Genomic DNA, 17,963 nt, shown 5'->3' with positions numbered 1-17,963 from the left:
CGCCTGGCGAGGGGTGAACGCGGCCCGCACGGAGCATCACGGCAATTCGACCACTCGACGCATTTCTGTTTGTTTGGGTCATTTTGTTTGGGTCATTTTGTTTGGGTCATTTGGACAGGCGAGGACTCGCTTGAGCCGTGTAAGATCTTAACAGACGCGACCTGGCCATCGCAAATGAAAATGTAGAAAAAAAACAAAACACCACACGTCCTTCTTTACAACGTATTATTTATTGGAATCGATTGCTATTAAACATTTCCCATGATCCCCACCCCAATGTTCACTCGTACCGGGAGCGTGAACCCCGTTTTATCCGCGCGGGAACGCGGTTCCCGGCATTTCGCGAATGCTCTCTGCATTCGCCAGCGTCGGGACCCTCCCCCCATCGCGTATGGAGAGGGAGCGCGTGCTGCCGTAGAGCTCTCGTTCGCAAAACGTGGCCATCAAAGAAGTTGGCGGCTTCGTCGTCGTCATCGTCGTCGTCATCGTCGTCGTCATCGTCGTCATCGTCGTCACGTTGGGAATTGACAGCAGCAGCAGCAGCAGCCCAGTGCTCTACAACGCCGAATGTGGAGGGAAGAACACCGGAGCAACCGGAGGAAAAAAAAAATAATTCCACACCACCGCGGTGAGAGAGAGAGAGAGAGAGACACGCAAACTCAAAATACACAGCAGCAGCAGCAGCAGGCGTGAGGGTCAGGATCGAACCCACGACCACCTGCATACCGGGCGAGGTAGTTAACATCTATCCAGCACGACGGACCGATTCCATGCGTCTGCACGCGCTCCGGCCTGCTCCGGGGTTCAACCGCGCGACAGCTCCGGCGCTCGGTGTCCACGTCGTCGCCCTCGGGGGGGTTTGAGCCGCGCCGCCGCAGTCGCCGCCGTCAGTCGTGGGGGTAGAGCTCGCGCAGCCAGGGCCTCGCGACGTACTGCGCGCCGTCGAACGCCCGGAAGTAGACGCCCAGCTCCTCGTGGGCGACCTGACGGCACGCACGGCGGTGTGGGGGGTGCGGTGGACACAATGCCGGGCGCGCGGCACCGTCGGCAGGGAGCAAGCGCCGGAAGCGCCAAACGAAATAAAGTTAATGAAAATAAAGTTAACTTTGCATTATTTATCCGAAATTATGTTAATTTGTGTAACGGAAGGAGGCGCCCGCTCGTCATGGGAGTGCGTCGTATCAGCAGCATTGACTCGGGTGAGAGTCGAGATGTTAACTCCCTCGCCTGGTGCGCAGCGGGTCCTGGGTTCGATCCCGACCCCCTGGCGATGCCTGTTGTTTGTTTGGAGTTTGCGCGTCTCTCTCTCTGCCCGTGGTCACGTGGATTTTTTTCCTCCGGGTCCTCCAGGTTTTTACCCTCCACATTTAGAATCAGCGTCACGCGATTGGAGTATTTGCAGCTATAAACTTCCACGTGGTGGTGATGATGATGAGCCACTTCGTTGAGCTATCATTTGTGATGGCCAGGCCACTTCTGAAAAAGCGCTACGTAGCTCAGTGGGGCCCGTACACCTGGTAAAATAAAAAAATTAAGGTTTTTATTTTAATTGCTTTCCCTTGCCACTGCTCGATCGAGGCAGCTCGAATGGAGCTTCCTCCAAGGGGTGCTTGGCCTACTCCTCCACGCTGGCCAGACGACTTGCAAGAGAAGCGGGAGCACCCACACTCTACCCCGTCGCGCGTTTGCCCCACTGCACGTGGCCTGCCGATCGTAGACTCAACGTGACCTCGCGACGGTGACGTCGCTGGGTCACGTGGGGGGGACCGACAGTGACGTCGCTGGGTCACGCGGTCACGTGGGTGACGTCGTGCTGACGTCGTGGTGGCGTCGTGGTGACGTCATTGTGACGTCATGGTGGCGTCGTGGTGACGTCGTGGTGGCGTCGTGGTGACATCGTGGTGACGTGGTGACGTGGTGACGTCGTGGTGGCGTCGTGGTGACGTCATTGTGACGTCATGGTGGCGTCGTGGTGACGTCGTGGTGGCGTCATGGTGGCGTCGTGGCGACGTGGTGGCGTCGTGGTGACGTCGTGGTGACGTCACGGTGGCGTCGCGGTGACGTCGCGGTGGCATCGTGGTGACGTCGTGACGTCGTGGTGACGTCGGGGTGTGCGTGGTGCCGGGGCGCTCACCTGCACCCCGTTGAGGATGGCGATGTCGTCCTGTGGCACGTAGGTCACGGCGTTCCTCCCCGACACGAGCACGCGGTAGTGGGGGGACTCGCGGAGACTCGCCTTCTACACACGCACACACGGGGGGGCGACACGCACCGCTCACTGCGTGCGTGTGTACACGTGTGTGTATCACCACGTGTGTGTAACTGTGGATCTGCGTGTGTATCTGCGTGTGTGTGTATCACCACGTGTGTGTAACTGTGGATCTGCGTGTGTATCTGCGTGTGTGTGTATCACCACGTGTGTGTAACTGTGGATCTGCGTGTGTATCTGCGTGTGTGTGTATCACCACGTGTGTGTAACTGTGGATCTGCGTGTGTATCTGCGTGTGTGTGTAACCGGGTAAAACTACGTGGCCGGGAGTCAGAGCCATTCCCTGTACACCTTGGGGTGCGACAGGGATGTCCTCTGGCTCCCACATTATTTAACATCTATTTTGACCACGTAGTTCGTGAAGCCTTCAATAGCTGTACCGGGGGAATCTCCGTTTGGTGCAGATATAATGGGAGGCTGATCGATGCCCGGGTGCGGTCAAGGAATGGCTCCCTATTGCTCAACCACATTATGTATATTCTTGGTTCTTTTGGTAAAGTCACGTAGAAGGGAAACAATAAAATAATAAAAATATAAAACAAAATTCTCATGACTTTTTGACTGCAACACAAGCAATCATCATCAGGTGTGAAAACCACAACAAGAAAATTTGAAAAAAGTGGCGGTTATTTTTAACGTTAGCACCACGGAGAGAGATTTCACAGGTTGTTCAGATGGACGAGTCCATCTATGTTCGGAAAAGAGGAGGTAGACGAAAAATAATGGATGAGGTCTGAAAGCCACCTTAAGCGTGATCAATCAATTAAGACCCGAAATGGTTTATCAAATCCTTCCAATGATTGCTAAGCCAGAATCCATCTTCTCGGTTGAAATTGTCTCTGTGTTTGTATATGTGGATAGCCTCATTAACGAATCTCTCATGGTAGCCAGATGGCTTGCAAAGAACCTCTGTCTTGGAGAAGTCAATGTCATGTGAACCTACTGAATTATAACAGTGATCTGCCACGGCCGAGGTGTTGGTCCGTGTTTCAGGTCTGCTTTGTGTTCACAAAGCAGACCCGAGTGGACTTGCCGATGACTGGTACCAGCGGTGTCAAGATCGGCCTCTGTGGAGGAGGCTCGTGAAGGGCGCTACTGGGCAGTTGGAGGCAGTCACCCTCCAACAACAACGGAGGGCGGAGGAGCGACGCTCACAACAACGAGCGGAGCGCCGGGTGGCTAAAGCACAGCAGGTTGGCACAGTAGGGGGCACAGGTGGTGCATCAGCCAGTCATCTCAGTCAGTCGACCCGTGGCACCTGGGTCTGCCCCGTGACCTCCTGCCAGCGGGCGTTCGACACTTCACGTGGCTTCAAGGTGCACATGTCCTGGCACAAGCGTCGTGGTGACGTCACCGCCACTTAGTGGCGAATGGCGGTTGTTGTTGTTGTATCTGTATGTGTGTGTGTGTGTGACTGACCCCGCGGTGTGAGCGTTGCACCCAGTCGTGGGGTGCGTGCGTGCGCGCGTCCCAGCCGACGATGACGCCGGTGAAGCCGGCGTGCCGGTGCCGGATCACCTGGCCCACGCGGAACGAGACGCGGGGGGGGCGCGGGGAGCGCACCGACACCGAGGCTGGGGGGGCACGGAGATGCACGCAGGGTCACGCACGCACGCACACGCGGAGACATGCAAAGACATGCGGAGCAGCGTGGAGATGAAAAATGGTTAGCGCTACGCCGAGCTCTGAACCCCGCGACCCGGGTTCGATTCCCGCTCACGGCCAACACCGTTGACGATTTTCTGAACCGGTCCCGGGCCTCCCCTAGGTCGACTCAGCCTCAAATGAGTACCCGGTGCGGTGTGTAAACATCGCTACTGGGGAGACAAAGGCGGTCGGGCGTGGTGCTGGCCACCCACCCCCCTCGTGTACCGTTCCGGCCTTCATAGGTGCTCGCTTACAGCACTTGCCCCTACAGTCTGTTAAGGCTATACGGGGGTCCTTTGCTTTGTATGCAGGTGTGTGCATACACACATGGGCACGTGTGTGTACATGCGTGTGTGCTTTGGTGTGCGTGCGTACACGTGCGTATGGGCATGCGTGCGTGCGCGTGTGTGTGTGTGCGCACGTATACGGGCGTGTGTGTGCGCATGTGTGCGTGCGTTTTACTGGCAAAGTGTCCGTCTATCTCCTCCAGTCGGAGAACTTCCAAGGCAGCGCACTCCCCCATCGCATCCTCTTCTTCCCCCTCACCCAGCGCCGTGCTGCCACCATCAATCGGCACCATCAACACCACCGGCACCATCGCCATCAACATCATCAACACTGGGGCTGTGTGCGTGTGTGTCTGTGTGTGTCTGTGTGTGTGTGTCTGTGTGTGTGTGTCTGTGTGTGTGTGTCTGTGTGTGTGTGTCTGTGTGTGTGTGTCTGTGTGTGTGTGTCTGTGTGTGTGTGTGTGTCTGTGTGTGTGTCTGTGTGTGTGTGTGTCTGTGTGTGTGCGCGTGTGGCGGTGGGGGTTGGCGGCTCTCACCGCGCGTGCCGCACGAAGCCGCGAGCCCACGACAGCCACGGCACCGGTCTCAGCAGCCGCTGCCGCAGTCCCCCCAACTCCTCCGTGAGCCTGGCGGGGCGGCAACGCAAAGAAGCTCACCGCCACCGCCGCCGCCGCCGCGGCCGCCGCCCCCCACGGACAGCCTTGCGCGTGACAATTCTCTTGGAGTGGCCGAGCGCCCGCCGATGTCGGCACGACGACACTGCCGTGCGTTCAGCGAGCTGGCGCCGGTTATCAATTGCGACCGAAGTTGCCCGTCACTGCGACGCGCCACGCCGGAGGAGGACACGGAGGTTTTGGCGAACGCGTCGAGAGGTCCGCGGTGGCTGGAAGATGTTAACTACCTCGCCTGGTACGCAGGAGGTCGTGGGTTCCATCTCGACCCTGACGCCTGCTTTGTGTATGCGGAGTCTGCGTGTCTCTCTCTCTCTCTCCCCGTGGTCGTGTGGATTTTTCTACGGGTCCTCCGTTTTTTTTCCCCTCCACATTTTAGAATCAACGTTTGGATTATTTGACCGCGATGATGGTGGTGGTGGTGGTGATGATGATGATGAGCCCACTTTGTTGAGCAATCATTTGTGATCGCCGGGTCGCTTCTGAAAAAAAGAGCCACACAGCTCAGTGGGGCCTTACACCGGGTGAAATCAAAAATAGTTTTGAGTTCAGTGGTGCCCGGGTGTCGGGGCAGGGGGGTTGTGGGTCGTGCGCGTTGTGTGCGTGCCGCGTGGTCCGCGCGTGGTGCGATGCGTTACCAGCGCATGGCGTGCAGCCTCTGGAAGGCGTTGTTGCCACTCCACTGTACGATGAGCGTCTGCAGCGGCACGGCCGCCACCAGCAGCAGCAGCTGCAGCCCGGCCCACGCGGCACGGCGCGGCATCGCGGACAACCACGGGCTCCCGCCCGGACGCACGACCTCACCGGTGGCGACGGAACTCCTCGCTCGCTCAGTCGATTGTTCGCTCGCACACTCGCTCGATTGCTCACTCGTTCGACTGCTCACTCGCATACACACTCGCTCGCTAACTCACTCATTCATTCACATGCTCTCTCACGCACTCTCTCGATTTGCTCGCTCGTGAACTCCCACTTGCTCGCTCTGTTGTTGCTCGCTCACGCACTCGCTAACTTTCTCAGTCGCTCGCTTGCTCGCTCACCCCACCCATTCACCCGCTCACAAAATGTTCACAAATTGACTCGCCCGCTCGCCCGTACGGCGACTCGCTCACACTCGCCAGCCGCGGTCGAGGTTTAACGGGGGGGGCAGGAGACGTCTTGAAAGTTTCTTTGGGGTGCGGGCGTGGGGGCGGCAAGGCCTGTGGACAGCCGTGGACAGCTGTGGAAGCTTCCTTGGCTTGTGGCGAGCTGCGTTGTTAACGTGCGTAGAGTTGAACCTCTGTCTTCCGCGCCGTATGGAGCCAACCGGAAGGTGTGCCGCGTCGGCCGCTTGGCCGGGGGCTGGGTGCTGGTGAGATCTTCGGCTCCGCGTGGTTTGGTTAGCTGGGTTCTGGTGAGATCTCCGGCTCCGCCTGGTGCGGTCAGCTGGGTTCTGGTGAGATCTCCGGCTCCGCGTGGTGTGGTTAGCTGGGTTCTGGTGAGATCTCCGGCTCCGCGTGGTGCGGTTAGCTGGGTTCTGGTGAGATCTCCGGCTCCGCGTGGTGCGGTTAGCTGGGTTCTGGTGAGATCTCCGGCTCCGCGTGGTGCGGTCAGCTGGGTTCTGGTGAGATCTCCGGCTCTGCGTGGTGTGGTTAGCTGGGTTCCGGTGAGATCTCCGGCTCCGCGCGGTGCGGTCAGCTGGGTTCCGGTGAGATCTCCGTCTTCACGTGGTCCCGTTAGCCGGGTGCCGGTGAGATCTCCAGCTCCGCGTGGCGGCGTTCCAGGCGACGCTGTGGCACAGCACGAGGCTCCTCAACGTCACGTTCCTGTCTGGCGCGGCGACGGAAATCCGTCAACGGCGGAGCGACAATCGCAGGAAGGAAGGACAGCGCAGCAAGGCAGTGGTAGCAGCGGCAGCAGCAGCAGCAGTGGCGGCAGTAGCAGCGACACGGTTCAGTTTGTTTCTCGAGACTCGCTAATGAGAGGGTCCTTTGCCTACGCGGGTTGCTCTTGAGGTGCACGCAAGCCCCTGGGAGGTTGCGAGACATGGCCAGATTGTTTTTAGTAGCGTAGTGTGTAGTAGCGTCTAGTGGCAAGTAGCGTATAGTAGTGTAGTGTATAGTGGTGTATAGTGTATAGTGTAGTGTATAGTGTAGCGTATAGTAGTGTATCGTGTAGTGTATAGTAGTGTAGTGTATAGTAGTGTAGTGTATAGTGGTGTATAGTGTAGTGGATAGTGGTGTATAGTGTAGTGTATAGTGGTGTATAGTGTAGTGTATAGTGGTGTATAGTGTAGTGTATAGTGTAGTGTATAGTGGTGTATAGTAGTGTAGTGTATAGTGGTGTATAGTAGTGTAGTGTATAGTGGTGTATAGTAGTGTATAGCACAGTGTATAGTAGTCTAGTGCAGTGTATCGTGTGTAGTATATAAATTTTGACTTAAAGCTTTCGTGACTGCAGGAATTCATGTTCTTTGGGTCTTTTGGTAAAGTCACGTAGATGGGTTCAAATGAATTAAAATAAAAGAAACAAAAAGCTACGACGTTTCGTCACCAGGAGGATAAAAGAGGGTGAACGCCGCTGAGGCAGGCTGTTTTAAAGGTTTAAAATGGGCGTAGCCCAAGGGTCGTAAACAACGTGGGCGGGGCTAGTGATGTGAATGTGAAAAATTAGCATGATGTTAATGTGAGAAATTAGCATGATGTTAATGTGAGAAATAAGCACGATGTTAATGTGGGAAATTAGCATGATGTTAATGTGAGAAATTAGCACGATGTTAATGTGGGAAATTAGCATGATGTTAATGTGGGAAATTAGTATGATGTTCATGTGGGAAATTAGCATGATGTTAATGTGAGAAATTAGCATGATGCTAATGTTGGAAATTAACATGATGTTAATGTAAAAGGTAGCATGATGTTAACGTGAGAAATTAGCATGTTAATATGAGAAATTAGCATTATGTTAATGTAAAAAAATAGCATGATGTTAATGTGAGAAATTAGCATGCTGTTAATGTGAGAAATTAGCATGATGTTAACGTGAGAAATTGGCTTGATGTTAATGTGATAAATTAGCATGATGTTAATGTGAGAAATTAGCATGCTGTTAATGTCAGAAATTGGCTTGATGTTAATGTGAGAAATTAGCATGATGTTAATGTGATAAATGAGCATGTTAATGTGATAAATTAGCATATTAATGTGTGATCTCAGAGCCGCCGCCACATCGAGGTCGGCGCCAGATAAACGCATTACAAAGTTACACGTTGACAAGGTTGTTATTAATCTGAGTAACAGTCCAGACACCCCTAGACACATACCAACATCCCAGTGGCTGATATCATTGCCCATGCCGATGTAGCCCTGAAGGATTTGGGCCACATCGCTGCAGACGTAGCAAAATCGGAAATTGCTGCGATCCTCAAAAACGCCGAGCCACCAATGGAGCAACATCAGTGAGCATGAAAGTTTTGAGCTATCGCAACTAAAAAAAATAAGGGGTGACATCGTCATCCTCTCAGCCGACAAGGGCAATGCCACGGTCATCATGGACAAAAACCACGTACACAATAACAACATTCAGGACCTACTTAATGATGGTAAGCGACGCAAAATTAAGCACCGGGCACGTATCTACAGCTGACTTTGTTTCACACTCTTTGGTTCATTCAGTATGAAATGAGAGTAATTAAATCACGTGATTTGAAGCTTTCGTGACTGCAAGGATTCATCTTCTTTGGTTCTTTCGGTAAAGTCACCACGTAGAATGAGAATAAAATAATAAAATAATAAAATAACACAATAAAATTCTCACGACGTTTCGGCCACAACACAAGTGGCCTTCATCAGGTGAAGGGACGAGACTGTCTTGTGTTGTGGCCACTTGTGTTGTGGCCGAAACGTCGTGAGAATTTTTTCGTGTTATTTTATTTCATTAATTTATTATTTTATTCTCATTCCACGCGACTTTACCGAAAGAACCAAAGAAGATAAATCACGTGACTTTACCGAAAACCTCAAATCTAGATTGACTTTGTTTCACCAAGCCCTACGTTGTTATTAACATTCTACATGAACATTACACGTGAGCTTTACACATTGACGGTCGAGAACCAATCGGGGAGCTAGGCTGAAGTAAAGGTTTAAGAACCGCTGGGCTAAGCAGTGCCGTCTACTGGAATGAAGTTGCAACACAATTAAGGAAATCCGATGTCGGCATAATATCAGCGCAGCGTTGTTCCGTTCTCAAATTAAAATAATTTACGACGGTGCCTGAACCAAGGCGCTTTGTGGTGTCTCTGTGTCTCTGTGTCTGTGTCTATGTCTGTCTCTGTGATATCTCTGTAGTGTCTCTATGTCTGTGTCTATGTCTCTGTGATGTCTGTGTAGTGTCTCTATGTCTGTGTCTATGTGCATCTGTGATGTCTCTGTAGTGTCTCTATGTCTGTGTCTATGTCTCTGTGGTGTCTCTGTAGTTTCTCTGTGTCTGTGTCTATGTCTCTGTGGTGTCTGTGTGGTGTCTCTATGTCGGTGTCTATGTCTCTGTGATGTCTGTGTAGTGTCTCTATGTCTGTGTCTATGTGCATCTGTGATGTCTCTGTAGTGTCTCTGTCTCTGTGTCTATGTCTCTGTGGTGTCTCTGTAGTGTCTCTGTGTCTGTGTCTATGTCTCTGTGGTGTCTGTGTGGTGTCTCTGTGTCTGTGTCTATGTCTCTGTGGTGTCTGTGTAGTGTCTCTGTGTCTGTGTCTATGTCTCTGTGGTGTCTCTGTAGTGTCTCTATGTCTGTGTCTATGTCTCTGTGATGTCTGTGTAGTGTCTCTATGTCTGTGTCTATGTCTCTGTGATGTCTGTGTAGTGTCTCTGTGTCTGTGTCTATGTCTCTGTGATGTCTCTGTAGTGTCTCTGTGTCTATGTCTCTGTGATGTCTCTATAGTGTCTCTATGTCTGTGTCTATGTCTCTGTAGTATCTCTGTGTCTGTGTCTATGTCTCTGTGATGTCTCTGTAGTGTCTCTGTGTCTGTGTCTATGTCTCTGTGATGTCTGTGTAGTGTCTCTATGTCTGTGTCTGTGTCTCTGTGATGTCTCTGTAGTGTCTCTATGTCTTGTGTCTATGTCTCTGTGATGTCTCTGTGTCTGTGTCTATGTCTCTGTGATGTCTGTGTAGTGTGTCTGTGTCTATGTCTCTGTGGTGTCTCTATGTCTGTGTCTATGTCTCTGTGATGTCTGTGTAGTGTCTCTGTGGTGTCTCTGTAGTGTCTCTATGTCTGTGTCTATGTCTCTGTGGTGTCTCTGTGGTGTCTCTGTGGTGTCTCTGTCTATGTCTCTGTAGTGTCTCTATGTCTGTGTAGTGTCTCTGTGTCTGTGTCTATGTGCATCTGTGATGTCTCTGTAGGGTCTCTATGTCTGTGTCTATGTCTCTGTGATGTCTCTGTAATGTCTCTATGTCTGTGTCTATGTGTCTGTAGTGTCTCTATGTCTGTGTCTATGTCTCTGTGATGTCTGTGTAGTGTCTCTATGTCTGTGTTTATGTCTCTGTGATGTCTGTGTAGTGTCTCTATGTCTGTGTCTATATCTCTGTGATGTCTCTGTAGTGTCTCTGTCTGTGTCTATGTCTCTGTGATGTCTGTGTAGTGTCTCTGTGTCTGTGTCTATGTCTCTGTGATGTCTCTGTAGTGTCTCTCTGTCTGTGTCTATGTGCATCTGTGATGTCTGTGTAGTGTCTCTATGTCTGTGTCTATGTCTCTGTAGTGTCTCTGTGTCTATGTCTCTGTGATGTCTCTGTAGTGTCTCTATGCCTGTGTCTATGTGCATCTGTGATGTCTCTGTAGTGTCTCTATGTCTGTGTCTATGTCTCTGTGATGTCTCTGTAGTGTCTCTATTTCTGTGTCTATGTCTCTGTGATGTCTCTGTAGTGTCTCTATATCTGTGTCTATGTCTCTGTGATGTCTCTGTAGTGCGTCTGTGTCTATGTCTCTGTGATGTATCTGTGGTGTCTCTATGTCTGTCTGTGTGGTGTCTCTGTCTGTGTGGTGTCTCTGTCTGTGAGGTGTCTCTGTCTCTGTGTGGTGTCTCTGTCTCTGTGTGGTGTCTCTGTGTCTGTGTGGTGTCTCTGTGTCTCTGTGTGGTGTCTCTGTGTCTCTGTCTGTGTGGTGTCTCTGTGTCTCTATCTGTGTGGTGTATCTGTGTCTCTGTCTGTGTGGTGTCTCTGTCTGTGTGGTGTCTCTGTCTCTGTGGTGTCTCTGTCTCTGTGTGGTGCCTCTGTGTCTCTGTCTCCGTGGTGTCTCTGTCTGTGTGTGGTGTCTCTGTCTGTGTGGTGTCTCTGTGTGGTGTCTCTGTGTGGTGTCCCTGTGTCTCTGTCTATGTGGTGTCTCTGTGTCTCTGTGTGGTGTCTCCGTGTCTGTCTGTGTGGTGTGTCTGTGTCTATGTGGTGTCTCTGTGTCTCTGTCTGTGTGGTGTCTCTGTGTGGTGTCTCTGTCTGTGTGGTGTCTCTGTGTCTCTGTCTGTGTGGTGTCTCTGTCTGTGTGGTGTCTCTGTGGTGTCTCTGTCTCTGTGTGGTGTCTCTGTCTGTGTGGTGTCTCTGTGTGTTGTCTCTGTCTCTGTGTGGTTTCTCTGTGTCTCTGTGGTGTCTCTGTGTCTCTGTCTATGTGGTGTCTGTGTGGTGTCTCTGTGTCTCTGTGGTGTCTCTGTCTGTGGTGTCTCTGTGTCTCTGTGTGGTGTCTATGTGTCTATGTGGTGTCTCTGTGTCTCTGCCTATGTGATGTCTCTGTGTCTCTGTGGTGTCTCTGTGTGGTGTCTATGTGTATCTGTGGTGTCTCTGTCTGTGCGTTGTCTCTGTGTGTGTGGTGTCTCTATCTGTGTGGTGTCTCTGTGTCTCTGTCTGTGTGGTGTCTCTGTGTGTTGTCTCTGTCTCTGTGTGGTTTCTCTGTGTCTCTGTGGTGTCTCTGTGTCTCTGTCTATGTGGTGTCTGTGTGGTGTCTCTGTGTCTCTGTGGTGTCTCTGTCTGTGGTGTCTCTGTGTCTCTGTGTGGTGTCTATGTGTCTATGTGGTGTCTCTGTGTCTCTGCCTGTGATGTCTCTGTGTCTCTGTGGTGTCTCTGTGTGGTGTCTATGTGTATCTGTGGTGTCTCTGTCTGTGCGTTGTCTCTGTGTGTGTGGTGTCTCTATCTGTGTGGTGTCTCTGTGGTGTCTCTGTCTGTGTATTGTCTATGTGTCTGTGGTGTCTCTGTCTATGTGGTGTCGGTGTCTCTGTGTCTTGTCTATGTGGTGTCTCTGTGGTGTCTCTGTGTCTCTGTGGTGTCTCTGTGTCTTGTCTATGTGGTGTCTTTGTGTCTCTCTGTGGTGTCTCCGTGTCCACGCGAACCACTCGTCACCTGTGACACGTGTCCAGGTGTACCGGCTGGGGGCGGGGTGGGCAGAAGGTTTACAAATCCCAGTCCGCACGCAGTCCTCCGGGCTACTTTCAACCAATAGGACGCGCGTCTCCGGGTCGTCACGTGGCGCCGCGGCGTCCAATCGCTCGCCCTCGACTCCCTTATGCGCACTACGGAATATAAATCACGGAATCGTAATCGTCGGTCTAAGCGACTGCCAGCGCTTTGGCGCGGATTATTTATTTATTTGCTGCGGGTTGAAGGCGCAGCACCTGCAACGGCCCATCGCTGATTGGAGGAGGCGCTGTAGTTTCAAAGGCAATGCGTGTCTACTGTCTACAATGCGTGTCTACTGTCTACAGTGCGTGTCTACTGTCTACAACGCGTGTCTACTGTCTACAGTGCGTGTCTACAGTGCGTGTCTACTGTCTACAGTGCGTGTCTACTGTCTACAACGCGTGTCTACTGTCTACAATACGTGTCTACTGTCTACAGTGCGTGTCTACTGTCTACAGTGCGTGTCTGCTGTCTACAATGCGTGTCTACTGTCTACAGTGCGTCTCTACTGTCTACAACGCGTGTCTACTGTCTACAACGCGTGTCTACTGTCTACAACGCGTGTCTACTGTCTACAGTGCCTGTCTACTGTCTACAGTGCGTGTCTACTGTCTACAGTGCGTGTCTACTGTCTACAGTGCGTGTCTACTGTCTACAGTGCATGTCTACTGTCCACAGTGCGTGTCTACTGTCTACAACGCGTGTCTACTGTCTACAGTGCGTGTCTACTGTCTACAGTGCGTGTCTACTGTCTACAGTGCGTGTCTACTGTCTACAGTGCATGTCTACTGTCTACAGTGCGTGTCTGCTGTCTACAATGCGTGTCTACTGTCTACAGTGCGTCTCTACTGTCTACAACGCGTGTCTACTGTCTACAACGCGTGTCTACTGTCTACAACGCGTGTCTACTGTCTACAGTGCCTGTCTACTGTCTACAGTGCGTGTCTACTGTCTACAGTGCGTGTCTACTGTCTACAGTGCGTGTCTACTGTCTACAGTGCGTGTCTACTGTCCACAGTGCGTGTCTACTGTCTACAACGCGTGTCTACTGTCTACAGTGCGTGTCTACTGTCTACAGTGCGTGTCTACTGTCTACAGTGCATGTCTACTGTCTACAACGCGTGTCTACTGTCTACAGTGCCTGTCTACTGTCTACAGTGCGTGTCTACTGTCTACAACGCGTGTCTGTCTACAACGCGTGTCTACTGTCTACAGTGCGTGTCTACTGTCTACAACGCGTGCCTACTGTCTACAGTGCGTGTCTACTGTCTACAGTGCGTGTCTACTGTCTACAACGCGTGTCTACTGTCTACAACGCGTGTCTAATGTCTACAGTGCGTGTCTACTGTCTACAGTGCCTGTCTACTGTCTACAACGCGTGACTGTATACAGTGCGTGTCTACTGTCTACAGTGCGTGTCTACTGTCTACAACGCGTGTCTACTGTCTACAACGCGTGTCTACTGTCTACAGTGCCTGTCTACTGTCTACAACGCGTGTCTACTGTCTACAGTGCGTGTCTACTGTCTACAGTGCGTGTCTACTGTCTACAATGCGTGTCTACTGCCTACAGTGCGTGTCTACTGTCTACAACGCGTGTCTACTGTCTACAGTGTGTGTCTACTGTCTACAGTGCCTGTCTACTGTCTACAACGCGTGTCTACTGTCTACAACGCGTGTTTACTCTCTACAGTGCGTGTCTACTGTCTACAATGCGTGTCTACTGCCTACAGTGCGTGTCTACTGTCTACAACGCGTGTCTACTGTCTACAATGCGTGTCTACTGTCTACAGTGCGTGTCTACTGTCTACAATGCGTGTCTACTGTTTACAATGCGTGTAGACAGAATAGGTTCAAGCCTCTGCTATTTTTCAAGATATAATGACATGATGAATGATAACATTACCGCCAATGTTATTAGGCGCCGTGTGTGGACCATTTGGGCGTACCAGTGAAGTGTACTAATTCAGAGACACGAGGAGGAGGAGGCGTTATCCCTCGTGTTTATTCCGGCTGTCACAGCCATAGGGGATAACTCCATACTGGCTCGGGACAGCCAACATGCTTCCAGACCCACGGCTTGAAGAGGTAAAGACAGCGACTAAACCAGCATGACGAGTTCCATTCCCGATGGCAGCAGCCCCGACTAGGAGTCGGAGCTCGCCTTTTATTCTCCCCAGCGTGGCCAGGATCCGCCCTCGGCCACGCCCCCTTCTGGATCCCCCCCCAGAAGGGTCCGGGCTTGACCCACGGGTCCAACTGGTAGAACGAGCTGCTACCCATAATTCCATTGTCTACCAATCTCCCAGCGCCACGTGCTACAGTGGCTCATTCAATGTCACTACACCAGTAAGGAATACTGGAACGATCGGTCATTTTTTTACGATACAAATCTCGAACGGCTGATTTCTGGATCGATGAGAGACGATTTGGTGGATCGGAAAAATCCCAACATATTAGGCCAACGCCTTGACTCCGATTGGCTTTCCCTTGGGCATTATATGACCAAAGTAGAGGGGGGGGGGATTATTAGTGGGTGAGATCACGTAAATATACAATGTGTGTAGTTAAACCCTCCACCACCCCGACACAGCCAATTAGTAAACAGCTCTGGCTTTCGCCTGAGGATGCTGGTTGTTGTAAAAACCGGCAAAATGTCACGGTTACTACTCGAATTGTGAATGTTGTAGCGGATTTACTTCTCCAACACACAACCGGTTAGTGCTGAACTAGTATACTACAACTTATTTGGTTCTTTCGGTAAAGTCACGTAGAATGAGGATAAAATAATAAATTGATAAAATAAAATAACACAATAATATTCTCACGAGGTTTTGGCCACAACACAAGCGGCCTTCATCAGGTGAAGGGATGAGACTGTCTGGAGGACAGCGCTGGAGTGAAAAAGCCACGCTCAGCTCGCGACCTTTAAGCATTGTGAGAAGAAACAAAGCGCCTTGACAAAGGAATTAGCATAGAATTTAGCATTGAAATGGCTGAGTGATTAGCTTGTGACTGGTCATAGAAATAGCTATGTTAAAGTTAAAGCCTACACATCCACAGAGGCACCTAGTACAAATCAAACAGGAGAATGTAGCATTGGAATAGCTGAGTGATTAGCTTGTGACTGGTCACAGAAATGGCTATGTTAAAGTTAAAGCATACACATCCGCAGAGGCACCCCTTGACAAAGGAATTAGCATAGAATTTAGCATTTAAATAGCTAAGTTAAAGCATACACATCCGCAGAGGCACCCCTTGACAAAGGAATTAGCATAGAATTTAGCATTGAAATAGCTGGGTGATTAGCTTGTAACTGGTCGCAGAAATAGCTATGTTAAAGTCAGAGCATATACATTCACCGAGGCACCTAGTACAAATCAAACAGGAGAATTTACTACAAGATACACTACACTATACACGACACTATACACTACACTATAATTGTAAACGTCGTGGGTTTATATCTCCAACACACGACCAGTTAGAGCTGAACTAGTATCCTACACTATACACAACACTACTATACACTACACTATAATTGTAAATGTTGTAGTGGGTTTACTCTCCTACACAACCTGTTAGTGCTGAACTAGTAACGAATTGTAAATGTTGTGGGTTAACTCTCCAACACAACCGGTTAGTGCTGAACTAGTAACGAATTGTAAATGTTGTAGTGGGTTTACTCTCCAACACAACCGGTTAGTGCTGAACTAGTAACGAATTGTAAATGTTGTTGTGGGTTTACTCTCCAACACAACCGGTTAGTACTGTACTAGTAACGAATTGTAAATGTTGTAGTGGGTTTACTCTCCACAACACAACCAGTTAGTGCTGTACTAGTAACGAATTGTAAATGTTGTAGTGGGTTTACTCTCCAACACACAACCTGTTAGTGATGTACTAGTAACGAATTGTAAATGTTGTAGTGGGTTTACTGTCACTAGTGGGTTTACTGTCACTGTGCAGTGCCGGCCCTAGAGAGACCCGGTGAGCGCTGATTGATGGCGCTAAATGGCACCACGCTTGGCGTGCAGTGCCAGCCCCTACAGGACAGGGTGTGGGAGTGCCGGCCGTAGGAATGAGGTTACTAAAGGCCATGGCACTCTGGTTGACCCGAGAGGACACATGACCGGTTAAGTCTACAAAGGGGCCCAGATGGGGGCTGGGGGTGGTCCCGTGGTTAGCATCCAGATCCTTTTCAAGGATTCTGGAAGGTGGGCGTGGCCAAGGGCGGAGCCGGCCACGCCGCAGAGAATAAAAGCCGGGTCCCCCAGAGGGACCGGCGTTGTTGTTGTTCATCCTGAAGAAACCTTTGTCTACGTCCTACGTTCTCCGCTCAACGAGTCTCCAACACGTGGACTTGGACCCGATTTGTGGTCCCGGTCCGTAGTAGCTAGTCACGTTGTAATTAGTGTATTCAGCCTCGTGGTCACCACCATAGGTTATTCTATTAAGGGGAAGTTACTCCATGTGTTGGAGTTAATTAAATGTGTTGCCTCCAAGTACACGTCTGCAACTCAGTTGAACTCACTATACTAGTATACTACACTATATTATACACTACACTACTGTAGTGCAGTACGAAGGTGCGTTGTGGAAACAGCATGATTACATGATCACACGGACAGTACGGGTTATCTTGGGTCAGCCTGTAGCGAAGGCAAATACAGTGCAGGTTATGTTGGGGCAATTAAGCTGGGGTAGCCGTGGACGGTTGTGATTGGTTGGTGCTGTTGCCGGGGCTGGAGAGGCGTCTGGAAGTCTGGCGAGAAACAGGTGCGGATGGTCACGCGGAGCGCCGTTGGGACGCGGGTTAATTAATTGGGGGTGTAATGAGAGCGGGTATAAGAGCGGGAGTCGGAGTCAACAGAGGGGAGTTGAGTTGAAGGGAGTTGAGCTTGGAGATGGGTTGAATGGTGGAGAGCTTGGAGAGAGGTTGAAGAACGGAGAGCTTAGGGGAGTTGGAGTTGGAAGCTGGACAAGGCAAGACGTGGAGTTTGGAGGAGAGTTTGGAGACAGAGTGGGAAGCAGAGTTTGGAGACAGAATTGGAAACAGAGTTGGAGACGGAGTTTGGAAACGGAGTGTGAAGCGGAGCTGAAGAGAATAGCCAGCAGTGGAGTGAGCATAGCGATAGCGGAGCTGAAGAAGAGAAGTAGTTAGCAGTGGAGAGAGAGCATAGCGATAGCGGAGCTGGAGACGCTGTGTGCGAAGACGCTGTGTGCGGAGTTGCTGAGTGCGGAGTTGCTGTGTGCGGAGTCGCTGAGTGCGGAGTCGCTGAGTGCGGAGCAAGCGAAGTAATCGTGGGGAGTGGAGAGACAAAGGTGGCGAGCGAGTCGAGTGAAGCACGGCGAGCGAGCCGTGGCGACCAGGATACTGTGGAATGTGGAGGACATGCTGAGAGTTGTAAATAAAGCGGTGTTCGAAGAAAGAAATAAGTTGTCCGAGTGAAATCGAACACTACATTTGGTGTCAGAATGTCTACGAACCACGCCGACATGTGGAAGACGTCGGCCAAGAGAAGGGACGTGCTGACCGACTCGTCCGACGACAACGAGGTGAACGTGATTGCCGCATCGGGGCAAGTGGGTGCCGCTCCCCCGGCGGGCAGAACGAGCGTTGCCGACGGGGCTAAGCCAGCCCGCTGCCATTCCCGCGCCGCCGGGAAACGCCGACGAAGGA

At 51.3% G+C, this 17,963-nt stretch overlaps 1 protein-coding gene and 1 long non-coding RNA gene across 5 annotated transcripts; one reads left to right on the top strand and one right to left on the bottom strand.

Moving 5' to 3' along the window:
* Positions 1–211: 211 nt before the first annotated feature.
* Positions 212–14,406, bottom strand: FBXO21 (F-box protein 21). 4 transcript variants are annotated; one of them, XM_076053267.1, is made up of 8 exons: positions 14,230–14,406; positions 12,225–12,394; positions 5,513–6,683; positions 4,740–4,829; positions 4,379–4,473; positions 3,689–3,787; positions 2,135–2,239; positions 212–983 (listed from the first exon to the last, which is right to left on the bottom strand). In XM_076053267.1, the coding sequence occupies exons 3-8, from the start codon at positions 5,764–5,766 to the stop codon at positions 805–807; spliced, it is 822 nt and encodes a 273-aa protein (XP_075909382.1). In that variant the 5' UTR covers positions 5,767–6,683; positions 12,225–12,394; positions 14,230–14,406; the 3' UTR covers positions 212–804. The 4 variants fall into 4 exon arrangements, with proteins under 4 accessions (XP_075909382.1, XP_075909384.1, XP_075909385.1 ...); XM_076053269.1 differs by having other exon boundaries at positions 5,513–6,679; XM_076053270.1 differs by having other exon boundaries at positions 5,513–6,643.
* A 1,080-nt stretch (positions 14,407–15,486) lies between these two features.
* LOC142905977 (uncharacterized) lies at positions 15,487–17,719 on the top strand. Its single transcript, XR_012930003.1, has 2 exons — positions 15,487–15,898; positions 15,958–17,719. It is a non-coding gene; the product is annotated as an uncharacterized LOC142905977 (long non-coding RNA).
* Positions 17,720–17,963: the final 244 nt, after the last annotated feature.

The sequence above is a fragment of the Petromyzon marinus genome, chromosome 60 (genome assembly GCF_048934315.1).
Source record: "Petromyzon marinus isolate PM22_M1 ecotype Great Lakes invasive population chromosome 60, UKy_Petmar_22M1.pri1.0, whole genome shotgun sequence".
In the NCBI taxonomy this organism is placed as follows: domain Eukaryota; kingdom Metazoa; phylum Chordata; class Hyperoartia; order Petromyzontiformes; family Petromyzontidae; genus Petromyzon; species Petromyzon marinus.
This window is presented reverse-complemented; position numbering and strand designations above follow the sequence as displayed.